General features: G+C 41.0%; 1 protein-coding gene across 2 annotated transcripts in view; it reads left to right on the top strand.

Moving 5' to 3' along the window:
* The first annotated feature begins 243 nt into the window (after nucleotides 1-243).
* Nucleotides 244-19,245, top strand: part of ASAP1 (ArfGAP with SH3 domain, ankyrin repeat and PH domain 1) — a 143,424-nt gene continuing 124,422 nt past the window's right edge. For both annotated transcript variants that reach the window (XM_058831159.1, XM_058831157.1), the window contains exons 1-2: nucleotides 244-510; nucleotides 19,058-19,144. In XM_058831159.1, coding sequence (XP_058687142.1) covers nucleotides 19,086-19,144 — 59 coding nt within the window. In that variant the 5' untranslated portion in view covers nucleotides 244-510; nucleotides 19,058-19,085. The remainder of the gene's footprint in view (nucleotides 511-19,057; nucleotides 19,145-19,245) is intronic.

The raw sequence follows: 19,245 nt of genomic DNA, 5'->3' as shown, positions 1-19,245 counted from the left end.
GCTGCACGTTCACTGTATCTGTGGAGATTATGGCATGTTTATCCAGTGTTCAGATTTCCTGTCTGAGTGTTTGGATTTCCTGAAATCCCTGCTATCAGCCCAAGTGCTGTCCACTGAGCAGACCTTTTTCTCTCTCTCTCTTCCCCCTACCCCACCCCCCGCTTTTTTTTTGCTTTTTTTTTTTTTTTTTTTTAACTTTGCTCACATGGTAGGTTTTCCTTCCTGCTCTTTCCAGTTGTAGTGCCTGTGTCTCCTCACCGGTCAGGACATTTATGGATGCTGATCAACACTCTTAGGCTCCAGAACTCTGAGGATTGCCGTACATTGGATTTCCTTTTTATTATTATTATTTTATTTCACAATATTTTATCATTTTGTGGCTAAAAAAACCTGAAGAAACACGCTCTTTTTCAGCTGCCCATGGGAGAATATGTTTTAGTCTGAGATGGAATAATGGCCTTAGGCTTGAGGAGCAAATCTGGAATGGGAATTCAGTCTGCACACGTCCTGGTGAGTTACAGCGCGTCGGGGCTGAGCGTGGCTGGTGAGGAGCAGCTCAGACAGGGACAAAGGCTGAGCCCGTCCATTCCATGTGGCTGCCGAGCAAACTGCGAAAAGCAGATGGGTGAAGCTGAACTCAGAACTTTTCCCAAAAAGAACAACCGAAGTCCATTTCTTAGTTCCTGAAAATGCACACACGGCTCCACAGCCCATGTCTAGGTGAACTTCGCAGCAAAAATGTGTAAGGCCGGATTCTGTGAGTCCTTTCTCATGTAAGAAACTTCTACTCACGTAAACAACCTCAGTGACTTTAAAAAGAGCTCATGTAAGAAAGCACTTGCAGAATGGAGCCCCCATTGTAAATTTCAATGTCTCACTCTCTGCAAAAAATAATTTTAAAAGAAAACCGAGCATTTTCTGATTGTCTTTGCATGTTTTCTTGGCCTTTTACATTTTATTGTGGATCTAGATTTAAGTTTTAAGAAGAATCCGTGTGCCAGCTATTTGCCTTATTGTCTCTTAAATAAGTTTGCAGTAGGAGTGACAGTGTATTCCATGCAGCAGTTGTGGGAGGCCAGAAAGGGGCTTTCTGTTGTTGGAGGGAAAATGCTGAGTGCTCTGCTGCTCTGAATGAGCAGGAAAGCTGCATTCAGACATGGGGCTTAACTAAGGTTTTAGCTTCGGTTTTGGATGTGAGAGTTCATGATGACATTATCAGCCTTAGGTGGTTTTAGCTAAACCACAGTCACAAATGCAATGAATTGACCAGTCTCAAAATCAGTAACTCAGAATTTGAAAAGGAAAAAATCTTCCTTTCAGGACTCTGAAACAGATTTCATTATTGGCATCCATGGAAGTTTTTGCTGGAATAAGTTGTGGAAGATAAAGCACCATCATGTTGCAACTTTTGTTCTGTCCCATGGCTGGAGGCTGTGGTTGTGCTGAACATTCCTAAGCTGCTCATTGGAGCCAGTCCAGGGATTTGATTCTCTAATTGTAGGGGAAAAACGTGTTTCAGGAATTGTGTAGATGTAGAGAAACATCTTTAGCAAAGCCAGCTTTTTATAGTAATTTTACTTCTTTATAGTAGTTTTACTGTTCTTCTTAGACTAATGAACAAATCCTGAATTTTAGTGTACAGCATTGCATGCCAAACAATGAGACTTTGATATTTAAATGTTTTGGGGGGGGGTTAATAGGACAAAATACTTTACTTCTTATACCAATAAAGGAAAAGAGCCATTTTCCAAGTTCTTTGTCAAGCTTTCAGATCTGAGGTTTTAAACTGAAGCCTGGTGTGCCAACTATCTGTACAACCCTTTGAACATGATCCCACTGCTCATCTTCAAGGTTTTGTGTGCTGAAAGTGGACAGTTTTCTGGAGGAGCCAGACCAAACGAATGTCTGCCTAGGAACCTCCAGGAATTCAGTTTTAATTATTGACATGGGGCAACAGTGGTCAATGTGTATTGATATGGTGGCATTTTATGCATTGAAAGGTCAGTTCTTGCTGTGTATGTAGGATGTACTCTCATTCTAGTGGGTTGACTGTCAAAAAAAAATTAGGAGAGCCAAGGAACCCCTCACCTGAATTAGACTGGACCATGGTGTCCTGCCTTGCAGTTACCATGCAGTTTGATGGTCTGTGGTCGTGGATGTGATCAAACTGGCTGTAGCAGAAATGTGCTCCTCTCAAAGATAGCAGAAGGGTCAAATGTCATCAATGATCCACGAACTGCAAAAAATACAGATGAGGAGTCAGGGGAAATATGAAGACTCATCTAAGTCTACCCAAATCTCCTAGCTTTAGAAATTTTGTTAGCCTTCCTATGAACAATATCCTTGAGACTGGGTCAGTTGTGGAATTTTTGGCCCCTTTTTACAGGACTGTCAGAACTTTTCTGGTTTCAGCCAGGTTGGAAATGCTGTGGGAATAGTTCTTTTGGTGGTATTTTGGAATTTCCTCTTCTGCTCACACCCAGAGCAGGAAGTGCAGAAGCACAACCTTCAGCTCATTGTGTACGGGTTTCTTTTTATAAACCTGAATTCTCTACCCGCCCCTCTCCTTTTTTTTTTTTTTTTTTTTTTTCCTAATAGCCCTCATATAGGATTAAGGCTCTGTTGTATTTAGAATGATTTTTTTTTTTATAAATTTTCGTATTACAATACTAAGAAGTAGTTCCTTGCTAATTCCTTAATAAGTGATTATCACACTAATTTTCAATTGTCCAAGTGCAATATTCCAAATCCCACATTCGATAATGTCAGTGTGCTAATGCCCCCCAGTAGCTGCTTCTGCTGGCATTTACTCCTGAACCTTCAGCAGCATGAGGACTAACTGGAGAGCAGGATCTACCTACTGAGTTGCCCATGAAGAAAATCTGCAAATTCTTCTTTTATTGTAACGAACTGCACCATTAAACTCTCTAAGATTAGACACTTTGTGCTTTAATGTTCTTACACATTTTACTTTTCTGCATCAGTGAGGAGGTTCGACTCATGCGCCCTCACTCCATGTGTCCAACTCACTCAGCATCACGACTGCCAGTCCTCCTGCCTTTCTTGCTATTGTTGGCAAGTATGGATAAACAATTTTGACAGGTACAGAGTCCTGCAGAGCTAACTTCATAAGCAGAGTGATGTTTCACTGCTCAGATGATAAATGGACCAGAGGAACTAAACCACTTTCACCAAAAATGTCCCCCACATCCAAAAATGTTTAACCCTTCCTCTTCACGCAGTTTTCCTCAAAAAGCAGAGAATTCTTGTTTCACACCTGAGAAAGCAGATCACGTTTGGATTGCATCTTCCCCCTCAAGACTATCCTAGCCATGCTGTGAACCCTTAATTTGCCATTTTAGAAATTAAAATAAAGTTAAGATGGATCTTGAAGTTGGTCAATGGCAAAATAATTATCTCTATCTCCTTTTGGGTCCACTCTCAGATACACTACATGAACAGCTCTGCCAGTCATGATTGGAAACTCTCTCCATGAGTTTGTAAGACAATTTGCTCCTCAACAGTTTCAAAGTCTTCAAAAATACAAGGAAACACAAGCAAAGGGAAGTTAATTTACTTCACTGTAATCCTCTGTAACTTAAGAAGATTTAAGCAGATGCAATGGAATTACTAAGGGGATTTGAGTTCTGTGCTTGTTTTGGGGTGTTTCTTTTTCTATTGCTATTGGCTCCGAGTCTCTTTCTTGGGCTTTGGGGAGCTGCAAAGCTCCAGAGAGGGCACAAGGAGGGGGATGGAATGACAGCCTGGGTCATTATTTCAGACACTGATTAGCAGCAGCCTCAGCCTAGACCACACATCACTGTGCCATGTGGCACCCAGGAGCTAAGCTCCATCCATGCTGAAGAGGGTGAGAGGTGATCCTTGCTCAGTCCCCCCCTGAACCCCAAAGCTGTGTTCAATCCCACTAAGTGATGCTTTTAGTTTTAGTGCATCTTCCTCTATCTCGATTGGAGTTAACAAAATCCATCTGTCTCTGTGAGTCAGCAGAAAAGTATTCAGCTTTTATAAGAGTTAAGGGACATGGGATAGGACAATGTCAAAGCGCAGAAGTCTTCCCCCAGCTTGGCACTTGCACATCACGCAGGGAGAGGGGGCTGCATTTCCAGTTCCTACGCACCAGAGGAGCTGATTTACACCAGCAGAGGATGGGGCCCGTGGTGTGTGTGGATACAGCTGCTGTACAAGGCTCCTTTCATCAGCAAACAAATGTGCAAATGCCGTCACCCAGCACACACTGTGACACGGAGGCTGCTGGCACTTTAGGAAAAGTCATAAGATAACTCTATTTTCTTCTTATAAAAAAAAATAAAAATGAGGAAGTCTTCCCTCTCCTCTTCTGCCCCCACTGCTACCACCCTGGCTTGAGCAAGTTGATCCTTAGGTATTTGTGTGGGGGTTTGTTCTCAGTGGTTAACCACATAACAATTTGAAGCATGTGGCTCACTCAAAAGAAACTGCCTTTAAACATTTGCAGACTGTAATTGTGTTGGAGAGAGCGAAGTCCCGGCTGGGGACTGCTGGCCGCCCTGGGGCTGCGGCAGCAAGCCCTGAACATCCCTCAGCAAGGTCCCATGGAGAGGGGGCAAAAAGCTGATTTGGTATCTAGGAACTTCTATTCTTGACAATGCTCTACAGCCAGGGCCAGATGTTCCCACCTCATGTTTTGTGTCTTTTCTTGGTGTGTCAGAACAAAACACCCGACAGGAAACAAAACAAAGAGAAAAGGGTGGCAGTGTGGGGGACAGTGTTTTGGCACACCACTTTCATAAATAAAGACAGAGGAAAAAATAACAAATTGGATAAGATTTGCTGTGAAGCTGAGAGTGCCTGAGGCTGCTGCATGATCCTTGGGGGAAGGGGTGAGGCAGGCACTGTGGCACTAAAGAGCCAGGCTCTGCAGGGCATGGCAAGGAACAACCCTGTTTGTGGTGGTAAAATACTTCATTAGAGTTCTTCCATCCCTCAAACCCGAATTTGTTGGACAGAGAGGAAAGACTGGAGAAAGGAAGTGTGCAAACAAGATGAGTAGTTGTGCCTGCAGGGGTAAAGATCCCAATGCCTGCATGGTGCCTCAGCACTTGTTATCCTAGAGCTGTGGGGCTGTGCTAACATCCAGTTTTAGAGAGTCTGGGGCTTAAGGAAGCCACTAAAACTGAAGACTGCAGCGTTTCCCCATGGGAGAAGATGTCTGTGAGACGTTCTGTGAGCAGTCTGTGACTCCCTGAGGCCATGGGCTTTTAATTGCCATCTGATCCAGTGCATCCTCAGTCATCATTGCATCAGTGCATCATCAGTCATCATTGCTCTCTCCATGGTTAAGAGAGCCTCTCCTTAGCTACACATATACGCGCTCCTAAGTGTTCGTTGTGAAAAATAACAAGTGCAACTAGTCTTCTTCACCCAACTACAAGCCTCACTTGTCATTCAGCAGGTAAAAATACTGTATCTGTTCAGTTGTCAAAATGACCCCTGATCTAGGAAAGCAAATGGCTTTTGCAGTATGGCCTTAAGGCTGAAAAGTTAAACTAATTTGGAGAAAGGGTAAATAAGGCCTTGCCAAGTCTTCTCTCATGGCTACAGTGACAGAAGCTGTAGCCTGGTGGCACAGAGATGGGATTGGATTCCAATTAGAAATTGAGCTGTGCTCCCAGGTCCTGGGAGGACCTGCAACCCCACACATTCCCCCATATCTGTTCTCCAGTCTGGGGTGAAAATAAATCAGCTCTTAGTCAGTGGCTGAACAACACCTCTGGGATTGCCACCTTCTGTCTCAGAATTATGATGTGACCATGGGCATGGCACTACCCAGACCAGAAGCAGGAGCAGCATGGCTGGCTGCCACTTTCCTTTTGTTCATCTCTGCAGCAGGCAGAAGGGATGTGTACATGGGAAATGCAGAGCACACGGTTGATGTTCTCCTCAGAACTACTGGGGCAAGGAGAGGGAGATGTCTCCTGCCAAGCCTGGCACGGCTTCATGTCCTTTTTATAGCAGCTGGCCAAGTGCACAGAGAGCAATTTTGTCCTGGCCAGACCTGCCAGCCAGGGAGGCAGCAGGACATTTCAGGCACTAGGACAAGCCTTGTAGTATCTGGATTCAGCCTAACACCAAGCCCTTAGCAGAGTGTATAAAATCATCCAAGCCAAGACTTCAGGATCTTGTCTTCAGCAGTGGCTGGCACATGAAAGGTGCAAGAGTTGAACAGGGAGGACAAGGTAGTGGTATTTCCACAGATAATGGCCCCAGCGTTCCTGGATCTCATCTGGAGGATTTTCTGAGCTTTCAGAGCTCATGCATAGCTCATCACACTTGTCCTGCAGATAGTTGCAACATGCTTTGTAGACTTTTTCCTACTTAAAGTAATACACATTTTAGGCATCCATTTTAAAAAGGCTCTTATAGATACAAGAGATTGTTAGACAAAAATGGGTAGGCAAAGCCATGGAAAGAATTTTGTCCTAAATTTATGTAGTTATTAAATCATTACTGAAAGTGAGGGTACGGTCCTAGTTTCCTACCTGATTTGTAGTCGTGCTATACACTGAATTTTGTAGAAATATTCCAGATTCATTTGTGAGTAAATAAGATCTATGCCAGCACTGTGTAACTCTAGTGATTTATTTATCTAATTTAGCATTGCTACTTTCCTTCTGCATTAAAATCCATGCAGTTCAGTATTCATACAAATTAATATGCCTACTGATGCAATTATTTACATAGCATATTTGTCACAAAATGTGTAAGACTGCATTCTCTACTGACGTAGGAGCTCTACTGGCTCCATCCATCAGATAAGAGGCAGGTTGTAGTTGCACATCCTTTAATAATTATTTCAGCAGGTGTCCTTTTATTCCTGTTCATAATTAGTAGCTGAGTACTTAGCAAAGCTTGTCAGGATCAGAAATTCCTACAATTCAGTAGTTATCTATATGCATGAACAAAGAGGATCTCTACCTCAATAGAATAATTTCTGAAGATATTTAAAAATAATTAAGGTATTTAAAACTAATGGGTACCATAATTCTACATTAAGTATAGAGCTTTTGAATTGTGATCAGCCAGCAGGGTATAATTCTGATGTCTCCTAAATGGATCTGATTCCAGATTTAATCAATGGTAAGATTGGTTTTAGCCATAATCCCAGATCTCACAGGTCATTTAAACTTCGTCATTTTTATTTTCTGTGTTTCTGAAGCTATGGTAGAGAATGATCTATCATATTTCTGTATTGACCAGGATGGGGTTAAAAATCCAAGATGATCTTCAGCTGGTATTCATTCTCACGACCTAGACAAATGGGATTTGGCTCAGTGGAAACAAATTTCCTTACTATTGAGAATATTAGACTTAAAGTGCATCAGTAGCAGAGGAACAAGGATAAAAAGGTGCTTGTAAGTCATGTTGTGCTGGAGCCATGCAACAGCCTACCTGACACCTGGTCTGAATTACAGAAGTCTCTTGATGGCTGAGATTTATGCTTTTCTTCTCAGAGTTCCTCGGAAGCTCAGAGCAATAATTAGGCTTTTCCCCTACAGGGTGGTATATACATGTCTGCACAAGGTATTTCATAAACTCCTACACTTCGTCCCCTCCATTGCCTTCGAGCACAGAGGACAGCCTGGCTGTAAGGTTCCTCTTCAGTGAGAAACATCCTTCCCTCAAGGATCATTTCTGACACTGCTTCTGCCCATTTTAAGAGACTTTGGTTTCCCAAACAGCCACAAGTGGGTGACACATGTATCTCCTTCTCAGCTCTGGGGTCTGAAATAGGCCTGTGTTCTGTGAGTCACATCAGCAGTGTCCTAAGCAAAGGACTGCAAGAGCTCCAGTGTGAATAAACGGGTTAGACTTACAAGTAAACTCCTACCATACATTTACACCATTAGACAGACGAGGCATAAGAAGGAACATGACCTTAATCAGTGAGACCAGGTTTAGCCTGATCCTAAGGAAAACAGGGAATCTTAGAGAACACTTTTCCATGATACTGGTGCTGAAAGACACCTTCCCATTTAAGGGACCCTTATCCCTTATCCAGGATGTGATTTACATCCTGGGGAAAAAAAGTAACTTGTATCATAGGGATCCATATTATTTGAATAGGGTTTAAATAATGTGTCACTGAGAACTCTGCAGTGTCTGTAGCCTGTCCACAAGCGACACTGAGGCAATTGCATTGTGTGTGTATGTGACACCCCAAGACTTTGACCCCCCTTCAGCCAAGACAGATGGAGGAACAGAGGTCTCAAGAGCTCCTACACATTTTGTAAAAATAGGCAGATTGCTAGAAGGAAAAAAATACTATTTGAAACCTCTAACTACCTCCTCCCAAAGGGAAAAGCCACAGCTGCTGTGAGGCTGAAAGAGAATTTCCACAGGAGTGTAATGATGTGCTCTCTGCAACCCAGGAGAAAAGCTTCCACAGCATTTGCCACTCCAGGCTGCCCATAGGGGGTTTCAGAGTTCTCAAATCCTCTTGGTTCTTGGTATAAATTAATGCAAACCTGTGTGTGCCAATGTGGTTTTAGGAATAATAACAGTTCAGTTTTGCTCCTTGCAATAAATACCACAAGCCATTAAACCACCATATTAATGCAAGAAGTGTTTCCTGGAGATAATAATGTCCTGGCATCAGTATTGCTTCCATACTAGTGCTGGCTGCTAGTGCATTGGCAATGTCTTGAGAGGACCCTGTTTGCTAAAGCTGGACATTGAAGGTAAAATCTTAATTAGTAATTTTCAAGAGGTGGTTGCCTAGAATTCAGAACTTTAGCTCATAACCAATTAAAATAGATTGGATTAGATTATTTCAACATCCTTTTGAAAGTGAGGTCGATTATTTTAGTCTAGTAAGGGTTTTTCTAGACAAGAGTTCAGTGCTTCCTCTCAAGTGTCCCAGTGCAGGACAATGTAACTCTGCTCTGAGCTGCAGAACATCTGTTTTTATGATTCAAGGCCTGTTCTGAATAGAAATCATCAGGTGGGTCAGGCTGTTGAAGACAGTCGATTTGAGTTTTGCAGAAAGGCACTAGGCTCCCTTCAGAATGGGAACATAGACGGGAGAGAAAGAGGGATGCCCAGAAAGGACAGGTTTGTGCTTTTGCTCCTTAGCACCTCCAGCCGTCTGCAACATATATTGAGTTTACCAGGTTTGGCGGGAGACAAGTGCTGATCATGAACAGCAGAACTGAGCAATACCAGCCAGCTCCCACTCCAGGAGCAAACTGCAGCAGGTTTTGCTCTGGTTCCCACAGATAGAATGCAAGGGAGGAGGAGCACCACAGTGACCAAGCAGCATCTGTGTGAACACTGACAACACCCTCTGGTTTCGACAGTAGTTATCATGAGAAAATACGTTTCTGCTTTGTCCTTTCTTGTGCATGACAGAAACAAACAATTTTTTTTCCCAGAAAGGAAGCAGGTTCATTTTGGAATGTGCTGGGCAGATCAGGTTCTTCTAAATACTGAAGGATATGTATGTGGGATTTCAACATTTTTAAGCCCTCCCAGGATATTTGTGCAATATTAATTGTGTCAGTTACAGCACTGTTTTTGCAGCAAACAGTAGACCCAGTGTACGGAAAGCTGGGCTCATTTGTGCTGTTAGGTCTTTCTTAGAAGCAGAAACTATTTGCAAGATAAGAATTTCCCTCACGGACACTATGTTTAATTGCAGAAGAGTTCTCTTACAGGAATAATATTCTTGCTTCTATACACATCTGCGTAGTATTTTCCTGATCAGGAGATCAAGAGAAAGAGAATCTGAACAACTGCTTCTCTAAGTAATAATGAACAGAGAGCTGTGCAGTAAATCATAATGTTCAATAAAATTTAAAACAAAATTTGGCTGGAGATTAATGGCTGGAAAGGGACTTACTGAATTAAATTGGATCAGATGTTCCCTGAAAAAAAAATCTGAGATATATTCACAGGGTTCTGTGGTGTTGGTTTTGTTTTTCTCAAAGGAAGATTTAACTTGATTGTTTTGCAGCTATTAAAAATTTCTAGGCCTTGCAGAGTGATCTTAGGGGCTTGTGGGAGAGGACAGACACTGGCTGGAAATTCTGGTCCCACTCAGGCAGGGTGGGGAGGGGGATGAACACGGAACCTTCCTGCTACACAATGCCACAAACTTGTCGAGTGTTGCAGGGGTATTGCATTTTTACAAGATAAGGAGGGCTGACTTCAGTTGCCACGTTCAGGGGCAGATTCATGATTACAGGTCTGCTGCAAAGACTGACATCCCTGAGTTCTCTAAGGTTGTGCTCAAAGGCCAGCTGCACCTCTCATGTTCCCTGTTAGATGGTTTAGGTGCCTCCTTCTTACTGTGTTTTCTCCTATAAACCCAGTTCTAAGTGTCCAGCCCTTCAGATGTTGGCTAAAGACACATATGGGCTGTGACTCAGGCTTTAGATTTTCCCCAGGGACTAAGGCCCTCTAAATCTACCCTTGACTTGGTATTTAACTGCCAGATTTGCTTGTGGCTCCAACCACAAGCAGCAAAACATTGACACTTCAAGAACTGTTCACCAAAGAAACCGACTTAAAACTGTAAACCAATGACGGGAACCAACATTTCCCGCTGGTGCTGGTGGTCTGTCTAATCAGAGATGTCTCTTGTTTTGTCAAGATCCGGTTCATTAATACATCAGATGAGGGAAACTAAAGCTGCATATATTGTCACTGATTGTGCTAGAGATACTGAAAAATTTTTTCCCCCTTCAATTAATTTGGTGAACTGAAAGCGAAACAGACCCATAGCAGGACGGATGAAAAGGCCCTCCTCAACAGGCGTGGTGCTGATAGTAATGCACACACCTCTCTTCTCACCTGCTCTCTGCAACCCAGCACATCTGCAGTGCTGGGGTTAGCAACTTGGACTTATTAACTCCTGCTTCTTAGGCTTTTGTAAAAAATGGACTTAACAACAGTTGCCTAGAGCCAGAAGAAGAGGAGAAAGGCTATGTTATTAAAACCTAGAATGTAATATCATTTTAAAATTCATCAAAGAGATCAGAGCAAATTCTCCAGAGACTGGGGACTTAGTCATCCCAGGTTTCTCCAGCTCATTTAGATAATTGCCCTTGAAACAGCTGTTCTTTCTTTCTTTCTTTTTTCCTTCCCCCGTCCTTTCCCTTCCTTTCCCTTCCTTTCCCTTCCTTTCCCTTCCTTTCCCTTCCTTTCCCTTCCTTTCCCTTCCCTTCCCTTCCCTTCCCTTCCCTTCCCTTCCCTTCCCTTCCCTTCCCTTCCCTTCCCTTCCCTTCCCTTCCCTTCCCTTCCCTTCCCTTCCCTTCCCTTCCCTTCCCTTCCCTTCCCTTCCCTTCCCTTCCCTTCCCTTCCCTTCCCTTCCCTTCCCTTCCCTTCCCTTCCCTTCCCTTCCCTTCCCTTCCCTTCCCTTCCCTTCCCTCCCCCTCCCTCTCCCCCTCCCCCTCCCTCTCCCCCTCCCCCTCCCTCTCCCTCTCTCAGCAAGTATTCGCAGAGCAGTCAGATCAGGTCCACAGCTGCAGAAGAGCAGAAGAAACCTCCAGATACCCACCATTCACATCTCTGCTTTCTATAATATGAGTCAACCCCATCTGAGTGCATTCAAAATACTCATCTACTGTCACTTGCAGAGATATTAGGAATTCATTAGCCAGTTTAACAAATTAATGCACTGGTAATATTAATTTTTTTATTAAGCATTTTATTAAATACCAGGAGCTGTTTAGAGAATATAATGCTATTTATTCCACATTTTTAACTACCTTCAAAGCCTGGAGGCTGTCATTCTCAGTTCTTTCCCACCTTCTTGAAAACTGCATGATTTGCTTACTTCTGTCTTGCTATAAATTCATGCTGTTACCAAGACAGGCAGACCAAGCAGTGTTACATGAGGTTGAACAGGAAACTGATACAAATACAACAGAAAGAAGAGCTTATTTTTTTCAGATTTTGGTACAAAAATAAAACTGACATTCCAACATATAATTTTGTTGTGGGATTTTTGTGTAACTTCTATCAAACAAATTCTGAAAGATCGGTACAACTCCCCGTTAGATAGCCACTGGAAAATATGTAAGCGTACATGGCAGCACATCATCTTTTTTTGTGTTGTTTTCCATTGAAAGATTGGGGGTTTTCTTAATTTGTTTTCTTTTTCCTAATGTCTCTTCTTGACTGTAGAATTAGAGGTACAGTCTTATACCTGCCTGTGGTAAGGTTCAGGCAGAAATAAAAAGGCCCTGCTGCACTGTCCTTAGGCATGCAGTATCTTTGGAGTAGGTGTTCACCTCTGGAATCAGCACCCTACTCTCTCTTTTAGTCAGTAGGATGAAAGAAGCAGTTTAGCATGTGATTCATCTAATTTTATAGACATCTACTTTATTATCTCTGTTTTAAACTTCAGCTTTTGTAAGATGAGGTGAGATGCAACCTACTTTCAGTTGTCTGTGTTGACCATATCATCAGTCATGATGAAAGGAGTCTGGAGTGAACAGCCGAGGCAAAGACACTTTGTCAGATACATCCCACTTTCACAGTCTAAAAGTTGAGTCAGAGCTCACTAAAGTGGAGGTAAAGAATCCCATTTACATGGACTGAGTTTGGGTTAAGTTGTAAAGGTTTTGTTCTGTCACTAACTTTTGAGGTTATCTCATTTTTCTGTGTAGATAGGACATATGATTTCAAAGACATAAATATCCATGCTCATGGATCTGGGCATGACTCACTGTATGGGTAGATACAGACCTGAAGAGAATACTTAGGAACATCTTTCTATGCCTATATTGAGGCTCCTATGTGCCTTGTATTTTGGGAAATTCTCTACAGACACTTTGATAGTTCTGCACTCTGCTGAAGGACAAGACGGCTAGAGGTTTTACCGAGCCAAAATAAATTACATTTTCACAGGGCTGTTAAGTAGGAGACTGGTACTGCTTGGTGCATGTCAAAGAGGAAGGAATGACAAACAAGGCACTGTGAAGGACAGAGCTGTATCAGGAAAAGTGGGGTTGTCACAAACTGGAGCCTGGCGGTCTTGTCTTCAGTCTGCTGTAGCCATCCTACAAATATATATCAAACATATTAACTTCTGTGAGGTGTTCAGACACCAGGACAATGCATAACCTCACGAGTGCCTGACTAATCAATGAGGGCTGGAAGTAGGAGGTGTGGTGCTTGCTTTGCTTGAGTGCTGCCAACTCAGAGTAGAAAAGCTGCTGAAGGAAGGACATGGAATGTTCAAATGCACCCAACTTTTTTGTGCAGAAACAATTTGATCTTTAAAACTGATGTACTGGGTTTAGTTTCTAATTTTAATAATGACTCCTTCTTAAAAACTCAGATAGCAAATGACTGATCTTGATTTTAGCCCACAATCAATGGCTATTGAGAACAAGTGGGGGCACTGAAAAGAGGGCTGTATGTCATATTCACATTATATTATTAATCTATATATACCATGCAAAGGGTATTTTGCAATCAACTTTGTACTGAGTAAATAATTAAGCAGTGACTAAGCATACAGGGAAGATAGGAAGCAGTCTTGTGTGTTATTATCCCCTCAGAGTTTTCAGAAGTGGATTATAACTCAAAATCTTGGACTGTGAATAGCAACCTTGTCATCAAATAATAAAAAATACCTTTGACAAGATCAGTGAAAGCCCTCCAGAGATGTGAAGCTGGGCAGCAGACATTCTGATTAGGTGCTGCCTCCACAAAATGAAAATTCTTCCCTGAGCCCAAGAAACAGCTGATGGATATAGTCAAAAGTGATAAAAAGGTCACTCTTAAGTGGATACAAGGAGATTTAACTCACAATACCACCATCCTGAAGCCCTTAGACAAATAATAAAAGACAGGCTCCAAAGACTAGAAAGTCATTCAGTCTAAATATTTACACAAATCTTTGTCATATATCTGAGACTTAAAGAAAATTCACCTCTGAACAAGACAGCAGAAGATGACCACACAAGTACCTGTGAGCCCTCTGGCCCTCTCTAACAATGTGCTATAAGATCCTATGGTTGGAAAAACAATCTTAGAATTGTGTTTTGCATCATGAATTCCAAGCTGCTGTTCTATAGCACTTGCACAGCCCATCCATGATAATTTCATAATCGTATGACAATTATATCACATGAGAGACAGAGCACTAATTTCCATTCTAACAGTAATAACCATCTCCTAAAACTAGTTTCTTTTTTAATCTGTTGCTATTTCTAAAAGTACCTTGAGAGAAAAGGTGTGAATTATTAAGTTGATTTTCCATACATATTCAAACATGAGGGTATTTCAAGATGAATAGAAGAAATCTCATACTTTGCCAATATATTTAAAAGTTTGGTGTAATGACCTGAGGATTAATAACCCTCTCAGCTTGACATCAATACATGCAAAACCCCAGAATTGTTAATTCCAGGTATTACTTGTAAAAATCAGAGAAAAGTAATGCAATTTATTACTATTTTCATTACTCATTGCATGCCATTCAGGATGGACTTAAGGAAAATATCATTTATTTCAATAAAGCTATCTTGATATTTTTTCAGGTTTTAAATTTTCCTGGGGAAAAGAAAAATCTGTAATACTTATATATAACACTACTTATATATTACTTATGAACTTTGGTAGCACTTGTGGCACTAAGCAAAATTTTGATTAAGAAACCAGAGTTCTCCGAAGTCATCACAGTAATGATTGAATAGATTAAAACCACGGCAACTGACATTCTTGGAAACCCTCATAAGTGGGGACTCATCATCAAGAGGATGTCACTCAGCCCTTCAGGATCACTTCTGGGCTCTGCTCTGGCTAGTTTTCCATTATTGTTTTCTTTCAGGATTCAGCCCATGTCTATAAGCATGCTAATATTTTGATCATATATTTTTAAGAAAACACTGAAAACACATACAGCTAATTCATGAGGTCTGGATGGAGCTTCTATTGCTTAGGACATACTAAAATCAAGTCCACAGACAAATATCCTCAGACTTGCTTCTCTGAAGTTTGTTAGACCACATCTTAATAGTGTTATCCAAATCATGGATTAGGGCAAAGCCAAAGAACATATGTTTGTCAGATCCTGTTTGGATGATACCAACACAGACAGAAACAGAACAAGCAGATTTTGGCATGAAATGAAAAATATTTTTGTTAACCTTACAGTTGTTAAAGAACATGTCAGTTACCACTTGGACTGAGTAATTTAGTTCCATATTTTGCCCATGAAAGTGTCTTAATAACCTTTGCAAAATGTGATTTTGAAGACAATCTTTAAATTTGTAATACCTGCTTTTCAACAGAACATGGATAGAACAATGACTTGATTCACTGCTGTTCAAATAACCAGCTTATTTTTTTCATTTGTGGGAAATAAGATTTTTCTACCTGCTTTATTTTAAAGCTTTTCGGGATATAAAAGCTTTCTGCTCAGTCATTTGCTGCAAATTGCAGAATGAAGCAGTACCCTACAGCATTTCCAGATGAAGTAGTCTGTTTATACAGAAAGCACAAGAGCTATAATTACTACATGATCACATTTGTATATCAAGGTCAGATTTCTGTGATTCACGCTATTGTTTGGACATAAAGGGAGTTGATTTTCAGCATGGTGGTGCACAACTACTATTGTTGTTATATCAGTGACTGTAGAAACAATATTAACTTTTGCTTGTTTGAATTTTTCTATTTAGGCTAACTCTAGTTCAGGCATATGAGAAAATTGGTTGGCTAGTATTTGCCCTAAAATAGTCATTAGACATGAAAAATACAGATTTGTATTATTGCTACTCAGGTCATATAGTCTATTATGAAAGAAAAAAAAGTCCTCTAAAACAAAAAGCAAGATAAAATAGGTCATTAAATGACTTACACATGAAATCACACAGAGTTTAAGCAATATCAAATGCAGGTAATTAAAGAATGTAAAAAAAAAAAATCCTGATATTTTCTTCTCTGCAAAATCCCTGCATAATTTTTTTCTTTATTATGACCCAATATATTCACAATTTTATATTCTCTTCCTGAGAATCCATTAGCTTTCCACAACATTTACCCTGTTCTAAAACCTTAAAAATATGGGGATTCAACTCATTATACTTATTAGTTAAGCATTAGGATTAGTCAAGCACTTAGGTTCTACCAATTAATTTAATATAATTGTATGTATTTATAACTAGGCACAAGAACAAATGCTTTCCTCATCCAAGGACTCATAGAATCTGCTATTGTATTACTGTATTGTGTCGAGTTGTCACCCAGCTGCCATTAATGTCACCCTGTTCTCAGTTGGGCCCCCTCCTTACTTAAGCCCCACTAGACTTTCTCTTTTCAGGTGTAGGTGTTCCTGGGTGAAAGGCAATCATATTTCTCCAGTTTTCATTGTTCTCTATATGTTCTGGGCTTTTATATTTCATATTCACTCCCTGCTCCCACTCACATACTGTCATATATAAGGATTTTCCACAAATTTGGTAATGTTATCTCCACACTGCCACGGACAGTCAGGGAGCATTGGTTTTGGTTTCTTTTGGGGGGTGCGAAGAAGAGTCAAAATGCCATCTTGACACAGCCCAAATTCTACTACTGTCATTGGGTCAAGGGTTTGAGAAAAGTTGTATTTAGCCTCAAAAGATTCTTTACCCAGATAAATTATTCTAATGGGTGTATGGCTTGAGGAATTTGCCATCTGAATGATGTCCTAATAAATGTCCAAGGTCATTGAGTCAGTGTTGAACTCACATGAGCACTTTCATCACTGGACCATCATTCCTCTCTGTAGGAGAGCCACATATGTTTCCTTCTCAGTGTTGTTTCTCATCAATCAATGATGATAACTTCAACCAACTTGATTTCTTTATAAATGTTTTTCTGGATTTCTTCGATATTTAATTTATTTGTTGATTGCTATTGTATCAAGAAGCCCCAAAATGAGTAGGAGACCTAGAAAGGGAATATAATCATGCAAAACCACTGAGATCTAACTGAAAATCCTCATTATGCCACTTACAGCAAATGAGCAATTAAATAATATTCAATAGCCTATTATAGCAGACATAAGAATTTCTGTGACTTTTTAGACTTACAGAAAATAGATTTCCATCCATTTAAAATTTAGTTCAATGTCAATCATAGTTACTTGTAAACTTAGGTCAGCAACTGATTTAGAAAGTAATGAGCCATTATATGGTTTTTATTTCTTGCTTTGATTTGAATAACATAAACCTATGATGATGCTTTTTTTGCCTAAGGAGATGAATAGTATAATTAAAAGGAAGAGGTGTGCTGTAAAATTAAAGAACCAGCAGACATGTCATCATGGGTTGAGTCACATCCAGGGTTGCCAGTGGCTATGGGTTTGTTGTACGATGGTGGTACTCATCTGTCTGCCAGGAGAGGCCTTTCCCAATCCACAAAAACACAGCACAGTGCCAGGGCTGCCTTCACACAACTTTCCTGGATGTAACACAATATTCAAGCAGAATATTCTTGATTTGAGGCAGATACTCTTCCTCTTGCACACTTCAAATCAAGGGACACACCTCCTCCTTATGAGCAATGCTTGTAACCATTTCTCCTCCTGTGTTGCCAAGCTGGTGGCATACCTGGGAAAATCTCAGATCCTTTCCAGCCAGCATGTAAAAATCTGGAATCTGCTGGTAAAAAAAGATGTCTAACCCTCTAAATAATAAAAGAGCTCTTGACAACATCACTTTAAAGTATCTTAAAGGCTCAGAAACAGAAGGGAAAAGAGAGATACTAACATCCCATCCAAAAACTTGTATGCCACAATTTTTAATTGAATCTCATATGTCTTGGAGACAAGGATTATTCTGTGTTATTTTTAATGTTAAGGGTTGGAAAACCTCCAGACCCACATGACATATCTGGAAACACAAAACAAACAGGACAAACCCCATAAACAAACTACAGCAGTCTCTGGGGAAATAGGTCAACAGGCGTAACATTGCTTCTCTTAGACAGAAGGTTAAGAAAAAAAAGTACTCATGGAAAAGGATTTGTGTTTTTCCTCATGGAATCAAGGAATAAAGTGATATGCTCAAATGACAATGGGCAGACTGGTTAATTCAAGGGTGTAACATGGGGATGGCTCTCTCCCACTCCCCTTCTGCCTGGGCCCCTCTGTTTGACCCTGATCTCATCCTCATGGCACCTCTCCCATGTGCAAGCTCACGCACTCCCCATCTCTCTCTCACTGGGCTTGCCCCAGTGTCCCTGCTTTACCATCTCATGGCAATGGCTTCTGTGTAATATTCTCCTTCCCAGCACCCATATCTAGCCTCAAGCCCCTGCCAGTCTTTTTCTAGCTTGTCACTTTGGTCCAAACATGAAGATCAGTCCAGAATGTCCCAAAGTGAAAAGTATTTGCCATCCCTACCCACCTGCTCAGGGCTCTGCACCATGTTTAGCACCTTCCTTTCCTCACAGCAACACAAGTCTTAAACTAGAAAGAGTATGGAATATAATGGCAGAAAAACCTGATGAAAAACTGTGAGACACTCGTCCATATCTTGCTATGTCTGTCTCCCCACACCCTCCTGCCCTCTTCTACATGCAGGATTACTCCCCGTCAGAACACTTCTTGTTCCCAGTCTCTTTATCCTTCAGATCTTATCTCTGTCTTGTGCATACACCTGACACTGAAATTTTCAGCTTGAATGGTTAGACTGAGGTTATATCAGAAAACAGGGTCTTCTGAAGTGTCGGACAACTTGGACAGTCAATGCTACCAGCACTGCACTCAGTGCACCTGACTGAGTAGTTGCCACATTGAGTTAGGCAAAGAGTTTTCCCAGCCAGCTAAGTGAAGCTCTCCTCCAGCAATTTTTAACAAGGTGTTCTTTTTCAGGGAATTTCTAATGGATCTCTTCACCACAGTGAAACTCAAAATATCAAATGCAGCAATCAAAAAGTGTAAGATAAATTTCCATCCCTGAAGAATTAACACACATTGTTTCAAACTGACTGTTTAAATAAGTGACTTTGTCATAGCTTTGGTCAGTTTTACTTACTTGATCTTTTTCTCCTCATCTAGGTAGGTTTCTGGTTGTGACAGATGAGACATGAGATCTTCAGCATCCAGGCTTTCAAGTTTTTCTTCAAGAGATTCACTATGGAATCGGTAAGAAAGACAAAAGTCATAAATATAAACAACTAGTTTAAAGAGTAAAAAGAAGACCAGATGTTTTATCAATTCTAATACCTGCCAGTGGGGTTTTTCTG

This window comes from Poecile atricapillus, chromosome 2 (assembly GCF_030490865.1).
Source record: "Poecile atricapillus isolate bPoeAtr1 chromosome 2, bPoeAtr1.hap1, whole genome shotgun sequence".
Lineage (NCBI taxonomy): Eukaryota > Metazoa > Chordata > Aves > Passeriformes > Paridae > Poecile > Poecile atricapillus.
Note: the sequence above shows the minus strand (reverse complement) of the source record. Positions and strands in the feature narration are given on the sequence as shown.